This window comes from Parasteatoda tepidariorum, chromosome X2 (assembly GCF_043381705.1).
Source record: "Parasteatoda tepidariorum isolate YZ-2023 chromosome X2, CAS_Ptep_4.0, whole genome shotgun sequence".
Taxonomy (NCBI): domain Eukaryota; kingdom Metazoa; phylum Arthropoda; class Arachnida; order Araneae; family Theridiidae; genus Parasteatoda; species Parasteatoda tepidariorum.
The window spans coordinates 43,841,153-43,853,060 of record NC_092215.1 but is presented as its reverse complement, the minus strand read 5'-3'; the positions used below and the strand labels follow the sequence as shown (position 1 = coordinate 43,853,060).

At 31.0% G+C, this 11,908-nt stretch overlaps 1 protein-coding gene across 1 annotated transcript in view; it reads right to left on the bottom strand.

Moving 5' to 3' along the window:
* Positions 1–1,371: 1,371 nt before the first annotated feature.
* LOC107446024 (protein FAM110C-like) overlaps positions 1,372–11,908 on the bottom strand; it is a 15,847-nt gene continuing 5,310 nt past the window's right edge. Inside the window, exon 2 of the mRNA XM_043051762.2 lies at positions 1,372–1,552. Coding sequence (XP_042907696.2) covers positions 1,549–1,552 — 4 coding nt within the window. The 3' untranslated portion in view covers positions 1,372–1,548. The remainder of the gene's footprint in view (positions 1,553–11,908) is intronic.

Here is an 11,908-nt window from a genome sequence, read left to right as displayed (position 1 = left end):
ACACTGATGTTTTTTAAGGCTTAAAGCCATTGACCGGTTTATTCTTGTCCAGTATTCTTTATTTACATTTATGTTTTTCGGAAGGGCCATTGTCCGGTGTAAACTTGTCCGGATTATATCCACCAATTCCCTATCAGATTTAATACGAAATCTTATCTTAATGTATATCACGATTTTGGCAGTCGGTATTTCGGCCTTCATGGCCTTGTTCAGTTCACTATTTAAAGAAACGAGATTTTTTCCGGATATTATTTATAGCAGCACAGTTCAAGTTAGCAAAGGTTGTAAATTTTATTAAAGTTATACTCGTTAGATAATTCTATTGAACGTTTAAAAAAATAATCTTAGTTTTCTTCAAAATATTTTTACAGAGTTGTTAAACAGTTTATTATGATTAAAAATATTGTTGATTTTTATTTATATTTTATTATTGTTTATAAATAAAAATAAAAAGCTTAACTTATGATCATTCATTAATAAATTATGGCAATGATTTAAAAAATGTAGCACAATATTTTTCCCCATCGAGTGACTGAATAGAGAAAAATGATCAAAAATTATTTTAACAAGAAATCGTATTTTAAATTCTAAAAATACACAGCAGAAAAGGGATTGATTCTGTTGAATATTTATGTTTATAAATACGATAGTATAACAACTATACAGGAGATTCAGTAATGACCATATAGATTTATCGTCTGCACAATAAAATTACTCTTTTAATTACGAATTTTCTTAATAGCTTCTTTCGATCTGTAATCAGTTTCTCTCTATACAAGTAACAGTTTTTATGCAATTTAATAATGTAGGTTTGAACTATTAATTTATAAAATTCACTCGAGTAGAAATTAATTTTCCTATCTTCTCTGGCACGTAAGGCGTGGTAGGAAGAAAGCAATAATATATATTAGTTTATGATGTGATAAGTTAAACTAACCGAACCACTAGTAAGGAAAGTGAGATGAAAAACATCAAAACTAGTTTCATAGCTGCCCACTCTATCTAGGAAGACTTGATTTTTATACTTAAAATGGTAGCAACATTTATGCTCTGATATTTTATTTTAAAATGAAAAAATTTATTTCAAATTATATTGGCTACCTTAATATTTAATTAGATGAAACAAATATATAAGACGTTTGATGCAGATGCCGGCAAAATTTGAAACATTTCTGCTTGCAATTATCAATTGAATTTCGATTTCTTTTCCACTTGGAAAACCGAAAAGTACAACTGTTGGAGCAGTCTTTATGTGATGTTTCTAAAATAATCTTTTCTTTCCTCTGCCAATTAAAGAGTTTTTCCTTAGTAATGATTCGATAGTTCCCTCTAAATTTTTAACAAATATGTATTCTTAAAATATTACTCAAATTCACACTAACAAAGAAATCGATTTTCAAAAATAATACTATGCGCACGAACAAGATATTTAAAAGCTGAACCATCTCCTTAAAAACTAAGCTAGAAGTAAAAAAGTTCTTATAAGCTATGTAAATGATCTTCCCAATCGTCAAGTCAACAACTTGGTCAGCAACTTGGTCATTCTCTTCACCTGAAAGATATAAACAAAGAATTTACAATAGCTCATGACAAACTATATCAAAGAACTCTTTGCTAAATACTGTTTCTTTTTCTACCTTAAAATATTTTAAATCTAAATCACAGTTGTAGATTGTATTTGCATCAATTATACATTTATTTGTAGTCACATATGGCATATGTGCTCATTTTAAAGACAGCTTATAAGCTCATGGCATAATGAGGAACAGTTAGCATAAATTAAAGGACATATCCCCAGGATTATAGTGGTATTCGAACCCGCTACTTTTGGATAAGGTATTATTTATAAATATACTGGTGTAAATTCTTAACCTATTTGCGCTTTAGAACGATTCCTTTTCTACCTTAAAATATTTTAAATCTAAATCACAGTTGTAGATTGCATTTGCCACAATTATATATTTATTTATAGTCACAAATGGCACATGCACTCATTTTGAAAACTGCTTATAAGCTCATGGCATAATGAAGAACAGTTAGCATAAATTAAAGGACATATTCCCAGGATTATAGTGGTATTCGAACCCGCTACTTTTGGATAAGATATTATTTATAAATATACTGGTGCAAATTTTTAATATATTTGCGCCTTAGAAGAGCGATTCCTTTTTTCAAAAAATATAGTGTTAGTATTTATTTTGCAGAAACAAAATAATTCGAATGATGAAAACTTTTTGTGGTCGGACATTTCTTAGATCGTTCACTATGTTTTAAAAAATACACTTTATAAATTCCCTTATATGTGAAAAAAGTTAATTAAAAAAATATCAGAAAAACAATTATTGAAAGTTTATGAATGCAATTTACGAAATGTAAATAACCCGAAGAAAAATATAGTAATTGGATTTTCTGTATTCACGTCAAATTCAAATAATTCTTTCCCTCTTCCTCGTTTTTCAAATCTTTTTTGTTCTTTTTTGTTTAGCGGAAGTTCGCTGTTTCGATGTCCGATTTAACTCGACGGAATCATTCTTTCTTTATATATAAAAAAATGATGCATTCGAGTAAAATAGCATTTGGATTCCGGGTAGAAACGTAACCTAGTTAAAAATAGTTCAAACACAATACCATAGCAGCCCTTTTAAATTCTTTTTAGTTAAAATACTCTGTAGTAGTAGTAATTTACAATTGTAAGCAAGGATTTATAGTCCCTGGCCAAACTATTAGACGCACTATAAGATTCTACGTGAACTCTTAATTATCAGATGATACTATACAGCTTTATTGTTTTTACGCGACTGAAACTGGTTTGCACTTGTTTACGTTCGTGTATCACTTGCTTAAATTAGACGATATATAATATAAATACGACGATTAGATATAAATTAGACGATACGAGGGTTGCTATTTATATTTCTGGCCTAATAATGGAAAAACAAATATGTATGATCGAAATTGGTTTTATTGTTTTTAAAAATATTCTCCATGATGATCAATACACTTTTGCATGCGTTTGAACCAATTTTCAAAGCACTTTTTCCAGTCCGATTGAGGTAACTCCAAAACATGCGTTTTGAATGCATCAACCGCTTCTTCGGGGGTCGAAAATCGTTGTCCACGTAATTTATTTTTGATGTGTGGGAATAAGAAGAAGTCATTGGGTGCCAAATCAGGGCTGTACGGCGGATGACCCATCAGTTCGATCTTTCGCTCCGTCAGAAATGCCTTTGTTTGAGTCGATGTGTGAGAGCTCGCATTGTCATGATGAAGAATGATTCGCCTGTTCTTCTGCTTTTTTCGAATTTCTCCGATGACTTCTGGCAAACAAATGGTCGTGTACCATTCAGAATTGACCGTCCTGCGTTGCTCTAACGCCACTGTTGCCACATGACCGTTAATGCCGAAGAAACAGGCAATCATTTGTTTCGATGTGCTTCTTCCTCGAACAACTTTTGTTGGTTTTGCCTCGTCTTGGAAGACCCATACAGTTGATTGCTGTTTTGTTTCCGGCTCATATGCATAGATCCATGATTCGTCACCTGTGTAGATGTTATACACAGCCTTTGATGTACCTTGAACGTATTTTTCCAACATTTCCTTGCACCAATCGACACGAGCCTTTTTTTGAGCGTTTGTCAGATTATGCGGGATCCAACGCGAACAAATTTTTTTTACGCTCAAATGTTCATGCAATATTTTATTGATGCTAGTCATACTAATGTCCAAAGACGCCTCTATCTCACGGTATGTCACATGACGATCTTGCTTTATCAGTTCACGCACAGCATCGATCTTTTCTGGCACAACAACGGATTTTGGACGACCTGCACGGGATTCGTCCTGGATCGAACATCGACCACGATTAAATTCGTTATACCAATTTTTTACAGTGCTGTAGGATGGCGCTTTATCGCTGAATAAAGAATTAAGTTCATCGAAGCACTCTTGTCTTGACAATCCACGTCGAAAGTTATGAAAAATAATGGCACGAAAATGTTCACGATTCAATTCCATTTTTTGAAAGAGAAGAACTTTTCAATTTACTGTCAACAACACAAATGAAGCTATAATGGTAAATCGTATGCCGAATTTATGTTTAAAAATATCAAACTTTCGATTAAAATCGCCTGCGGTCGCCTAGCAACACTTACTGTTGCCAAGGCCAGAAATATAAATAGCAACCCTCATATATTATACAAATATAGAATATTTATTATATCAAGTATTATGTTAGTATATTATAATAATTAGACCAAATTATTAGACGCACTGTAGTTTTTAAATAATGACATGTTTTGCACAAGTTTATATGTAATACTTTTAAATTTAAACATACATGTAATGGAATTTTATACAGAATATTTCTTATATACTTTCTATTTCTATTTATTTTTAACGTATTGCATTACAATGTTAACCAATTAAAACACGAACGTAAACAAGGGCAAACTGGTTTCAGCTGCGTAAAAACAATAAAGCTGTATGGTATTATCTGATAATTAAGATTTGACATAAATTCTTATAGTGTGTGTAATAATTTGGCCATGGACTGTATTTTATCAATGGAAACACTTAATATTTTTCAAGAATATTATTCGGACTTAAATTTATTCATTTATATGTCGTTGTGGTGTGAGACTAAAATGTGATCAGGAAGAAGAGGAGTCATGGACTCCTTCCGTAATAATGAATGGTCTTTTGATGTATTATTAACTATGCTATACTAAAGAGACCTTAAACGTGTGTCACGTGATTTCAGTAAGAAGACGCTATACTTCGGGAGAAATTCTTCATGTCAAATTTCATTTAATCTCCGTTGGTATTTCGAGAAAAGCGAGTTCCGTTAAAGTTTCAAATGGTGGATAAATTGTGAACAAAATGAAAACATATTATTATTTCTCCACCTGCCCTAACTTGTTTGCAGTTTTATGTTTTGAAACACTTTTTTCGGCATTTGAAACGCTTACTTTACTCGAACTCTTTTAGGCCCTTTTTGGAATTAAAGAAACGGACAATAAGAGTTAACAAGACAAAACCAACACACACTTACCACTTGGAGGCCGCTAACTAAAGTGGTAACTAAATATTAACCCTTCAATCTGAATAAGGTTCTTTTTACAATTAAAGAAACGGATACTAAAGGTTAACAAGACAAAACCCACATACAATTACCACTTGGGGGCCACAAACTAAAAGTAGTTACTAAACATTAACATTTCGAACTCATGGTTTTATTTACAATTAAAGAAACCGACACTAAGAGTTGACAAGACAAAATCAACACACAATTACTATTTAGAGGCCACTAACTAAAGTGGTTACTAAACATAAGCCCTTTAATCTGTATAAGGTTCATTTTACAATTAAAGAAATGGACACTAAGAGTTTAAAAGACAAAACCAGCACACAATTAACACTTAATCCACTAACTAAATAAAATAATGCGGAAGCCACTAACTGAAGTGGTTACTAAACATTAAGCCTTTGAATTCAAGGTTCTTTTTATAACTAAAGAAACAAATACTAAGAGTTTACAAGACAAAATCATTAACCCTTTGAACTCAATAAGATTCGTTTCACAATTAAAAAAAAACTCACACTAAGACTTTACAAGGCTATTGATTGAACAATTACCGCATAACACCAGGAGGCCATTAAACGAACTAGTTACTAAACATTAAATTGTACAAATTTGAACATTCTATATACTTTATGGTACCAGAGTGGAGCCTTCGAGTGCAAAAGATTAAATTTTTCATGAAGGTGAATTTCCCACGAAGGTTTTTTCCTCTTAATTATTCCAGTGGTCGACAAACTCTAAAACTTAGGTCACTTGCCCTAAATACAAATATTCTCGAAAAGCAAAAAATTTGCATTTCATTCGCGAGCCATAACACTGAAATTGTCAGTTGTATTAGGGGACAACTTTTAACCGGTTTTTTGCACTTATTTTACTTTGTATAACTGCCAACTAGTATACTCATTGAGAAAGTTTAAAATAATTAAAGTAAGAAAAAGTTTCTGAAAATTTAACTACTTTGCCAACATTTGAAAAGCTTAACTAACAATCTAATAGTCTTTATATTTATAAGATTGAATTAATGATTTGTCATAGTGCGTAAAATAATTTTTTGGAATTTAAAAAACCAAGATTTATATTGTACATAAGATAATTGCTGCAAATAGGCCAGGTCACTAATAGGTCAGTTTCCGTATCTCTAATAGGTTACTAATAGACCAGTTCTGGCGTCACAGAAAACAAAAGGCTCCATATGAAAATAATATGCGGAAATTGTTCTGAAAGTTTAGGTTTAAGCTCAATATGGATACCCTGAAGTTTACCCTCTCGTCTGAGTTAATTTTAAGCCATCATTTTGAATTTACCGAAAGGGACAGTGAACAAAGGAAAGTAAAACTCAAATTTTACTATCTAAACAAGTGAGGAACTTTTTTTAGCCGAATCGAATAACACCAAAATTAATTCAATTGGGCTAATAGTCCAGAAGTAGTGAGCATGTAGTATAAAAAAAAAAGTACAATTTTTGATTATATCTTTTTTCACGTCTGAACTACCTATCTCGCTACAATGCGTAAATTATGAAATAAATTCTTATGTTATTTCTTTACAATAAATCAAATGAAATCAGAAAAAAAATTGATATGATGAATAGTTCAATAGTTAATAAAGCTTTTATATATAAAAGTAGAGTTTTCGTACCTCTGAAATTGCGGAAGTAATGGATCTTAGGTATTTTTTTCCCATTGAATTGAATAAGATCAAAACAAAGTCGATAGAATCATACTCTATTGGAAGTTAAGAAAAGACCATTGCGGTATATGATATAAGTCATCATTCGCATATTGTTCCGTTCGTTATCAAATTATGCAAATATTCTTTCAAAACTGTACAAAAGCTTTTATTATTTAAACACGTTAGGCAGAAATTTTAATTCGTGCTACGGTTTATATCATAGAATTATTTCTAAAAAAAGTTATAGATTCGTAGTCTTACTAGACTTGGGGGCATAATTCGATGAATAAGGAGAACATTCGTTCTTGAAAAAGAAACAACTATATGACGCTGCAAGAGCATTGGATTTGATTGGACCACTAAAAATGGCGCATCTTATGCTTGCACGCCCTTAATAAACTTTTCATCATTACCATTCAAATGCGAAATGAGGAATTTTTACTTCTGTTTCAACAGTAGAAGAAAATCGTCTACAAGAAACAATATTTATTATTTTTCATCAGTTTCTTTAAATGCGAATAAAACAAAAATGTGTATTCGTCATGATTTTTAGATTTCATTTTTATTAATCCTTATTGCTTGTTACTTGATTATTCAATAAGTTTGTTTTTGTCATTTCACAAGATTTAAATTATTGCGGTTGGCGATGTTGATATATGTTCGCGATAGGAGCTCGGCCTCCACTTGCAGATGCAAACTCCATATGAATAATGGTTTTTTCTTAACTTGCAACAGAGTATAGTATTTTAAAAGTTATAATGGTTGCCGTGGTGGCTCAGGTGATAGAGCATTCCAATGAGGTGAACTGGGTTCGAATTCCAGCGATCGCTGGTTGATACGAATTCCGCATCCGGTTTGCACCGACTGCAGTGCTGCTGCATAAAATATCCTCAGTGGTTGACGGATCATGGGTTAGTGTCTCCTTGCCACCAGGCTAACCGTGGGAGGTTTTCATGGTTTTCCTCTCCATTTAAAGCAAATGTGGGTCAGTTCCATCAAAAAAATCCTCCACGAAGACAAATTTCTCTCAATGCTTGATTCTGGAGTTCCCTTGTCTTCGAGTACAAATTGAACATTAGTAGTCGTAAGCTCGAAATTGGGTCGACTGTTCAACGAAGGTTATAATAGTTATATAAATGGTTGCATATGTTAAAAGTACAAATTTTGTACTCATACATATTTTTGCATCTGGGCTTGCCATCTGGACAAGTGAAGCCTTATTTTTTACATATTTCTTTACGATAAATTCAATAAAATTAAAAGTAAGTTCAATAATTGTGAAGTTATATGGGTTTTATGGGTAAAAAGTTTAAATGAAAATGTTTAAAACTCTTATAACTTCAGAACTATTAGTTCATTTGACAGAACTATTAGTTCATTTGACTTGGTCTTGAACTCGTTCCATTCAGCATAAAAAATACATAAGACTTTGTTTGTCATGGCAGAAGTTTAAATAGGAATAAGTGCAAGACTGTACTTTTTGTGATTCATACATTTGATTCAATATTTGCACTTGTTTACGTTCGTGTATCAATTGGTTAACATTGTAATGCAATACGTTAAAAAAAATACTAATAGGAAGAATTTAAAAAAAATCTCCCGAATTAAAATCCATTACATGCATGTTTAAATAAAAAAGTATCGCATATAAACTCGAGCAAAACATGCAATTATTAAAACACTACAGTGCGTCTAATAATTTGGTCTAATAATTATAATATTCTAATATAAAACCTGATGCAATAATTATTCCATATATTTATATAATATATAGTCTAATTTATCCAATTGTCGAATTTATATTAGATCGTCTAATTTAATCAATTAAAACACAAACGTAAACAAGTGGAAATCGGTTTCAGTCGCGTAAAAACAATAAAACAGTATCGTATCACTTGATAGGATTTTACATGAAATATTATAGTGCGTCTAATAATTTGGCTAGGGACTGTGTATATCTCACCACTTTTGCAGACTATCACTATAATACAAATATATTTGGATGTGAGCTTAGTTTTGAGCTAAAGTCGTATATAACGGAAACAAATATGAACCTTTTTCATATAGTGTTTTGAGATACCGATTTTTGTGCCCCGAAATAATTTGCGATGAAAAACCATGCGTAAAATACACAAACATCCTTGAAAAAAAGAACACATGTTAAACACGAAAAATAAAATAAAAATAGATATCCTCGATTAAATATAGCGTTAAATATCATACAAATTGTGTCAAACAACGAAGAAAATATAAATTGAAGCTTTCGAGAATTTTCCCGCAACACTTGATCAAATTTTCTCGTTTGTTTCTCCTTTTTTGCTTTCCTCGTTCTCGCTTCACTTCATTTTAAAGAAGTAAATTGCTATGCGATGCATCGTTTGCTTCAAACGATCTATTATTATTTATTTTGAAATCTGGATGTTTAAACAAAAAAAAAAAGATGACAAATCAATTGATTTCAGCTGATTCAGGCAAACGATTTATGCTAATAAGAATATTTATGAGGAAACGTTTTAGAAGAAATATCTAAAGAAAGAAATATTAGGCAAAAGAAATATCTGATTGAAGTTTATCGTTTTAAAAGTAAAAATATGACTGATTTCATTAATTACTTTTGAATCTTAACGCATAAGGATCACACAGTTTATTAACCCTTTCAGGTGGTATAAAAACCGTTCCAATTATTTTTGACAATAATGCAAACCACTAAAACTTTAATATTTTATATCTCTTTTTTGACCGAACAATTATGTGAGTTAGATATTAAAAAAATGTGTTAAAAGTGGTAAGATATATTTTTTAAAGCATGTTTAAAATCTGTAAAAATTTTCTTCTCTTAACGACCATTTCAAAATATTCATTAATAACACAAACATAGATTTTAAACTAATTATAGAATCGTATTGCTTTTATTTTTTAGATTAACCCTTTGGGTACATTTGACGAGTGAGATTCGTCATGCATTTATTATCAATAAATAAAAAGTGGTGACTAAAATATTTTGCTGTCAGTCTATTCCAGAAAGAAATAATGCATTGATAACTACCACATCTTATAAATGACAAAGCATTTAGTGAAAGTGTCAGGTTATATTTGGAAACTATTTAATAAAAAAACTCTTTTAACCAAACATTTAATACTAGGTTTTTAATTTGGTTGTTTCCTCTTAGTTCGGAATTTAAATAAACCGGATCCAAAGGGTTAATCCTCCCAACTACTTTTTGAACTTATTTATAAGATAGAAATAAATGCTTTCACATTATACACAGTCAGTTAGCAACAGGGTCAATCACTTTTATTTTGCATAATATTAAGATAAAGCACACTCATAAACACCGAATAAAAAAACAAACAATGATGGAGTGATAAACTTATTTTTAACTAAAAGAGCTGCCTCGAATTATGCTTAAATTTTTTTTAAAGTATTAACCCTTTGCATTCGTCGTCAACAGTGACCACTCTGAAATTAAAAATTCCTTAATAATTAGTATTTGAAGAATTTGAAAAATTTTAGGGAAAAGGGCCGCTAACGGCCTCAGACTCCCAGATAAATTTTGATGATGATGATGAAAAATTTTAATACGGATACTCTCTTGAGTGGGGAAATGACCAAGAGTGATTCCCCTTTGGAGTATCCAACGCCTGCTACAATTGAAGGCCTCCACACGGTTTTTTATAGGTAGTCCGATCAGACCACTACGAAGATAAACTAGTTTGCGAAAGAGCCATTTAATAGTAAATCTAGTAAAAATAAGAAAGTGGTAGCAAATATATGTCTAAAAATGTGTTTAATTTATGAATATGCTTGGTTTGTCTTATTCACATGTCCACCACTACAAATTCCATTCTCAAATATATCTGATAAATTTCCCTCAATTTCATTTAAAATAGTATTTGGGTTCATGCGCACAACTGGTTCACTTTTTAAATAGTCTGCGCAGACTACTTATAAAAAACCGTGTGGAGGCTCCCACCAATACTTTGATATGTTGAGGTTGAAACATTTCTTAAAATGAAAAATACTTAACTAAAAATAACTTAAATTTCGTTACCATTAAAAAATACTTTTTTACAAAGATGAGAGAGTTGGCATATCTGCAGTTTAAACGTGTAGAACCTTTTTAAAAGTTGCCAAAATTAACCAAAAACACACAAATATTTATAGTTCTCTACCGTTTTTAGGGGGTGTCAAAAATACAATCAAGTTTATTTTCATGATTTCTATCGAATGTTTCGACCCAGAAAAAACTCCAACCTAGAAAATAGTTTTTTCTCAAAATCAGCTTTTGTGGACCCCCTAATATATGATTCATTTTGAAGTCTGTTTTAACAATTCGCTTTAAATACAGATATGCTAACTTCCTCCACTTTGTAAGAAAATATTTCCTGGTGGTAGCAAAATGTAAGTTATTTTTAGTTTGGTATTTTTCATTTTAAGTTATTTTTTCACCTCTACGTATCAAAAATTTATATAGATAATTCATAATATCATATATAAAATGCGACTTTATTGCAGTTATCTAGTGGCCTCACTTTCAAAGTGTGGGAGTAATTATCCTTATTCTACAAGATTGAATTTTCCAATTCGCTACCAATTTATTAAAACTTTTGCAGAAAACGGAGCAGATGGCGTCCCTGTAAATTTATTTAGTTTCAAAACAATTTGTGCACTCTCTAATTTAGAATGTGCCAGCAACTTTAGAGTTATTACAATTTTGCTTTAAAATGTTTTTAAAAAGTTCATCATAACATTTCAAACACATTTAGTTATGTTAAGGATGGGGTGAAAATTTAAGTGAATTTCTACTGCTTTGATAATAACTTAACCAGTGGCGTACGCAGAATTTTTTCAAGGGGGGTGTTCATAATTTTCTAAAATTACTAAAAGAAATTCGAGTATGTAATAAAGCACTATTATTTCCTTAATTTAGACAGCTAGACAATTTTGATTTTTTATTTAGACAACATTGTTTAGTTAAATTTTGATTTGATTTTTTAAGTTTAAGAACATAATGTAATATTTTCTCAAAAAGTTTAATGTCATATGGGAGGAAAGTAACACTTTGAGGGCCACTTTCACATTCATCAAATTTTGTTATGCTAGAAACGTTTTTTTCAACGGAAGTATCACATTTCTGTACAACAGAAAAACTTACA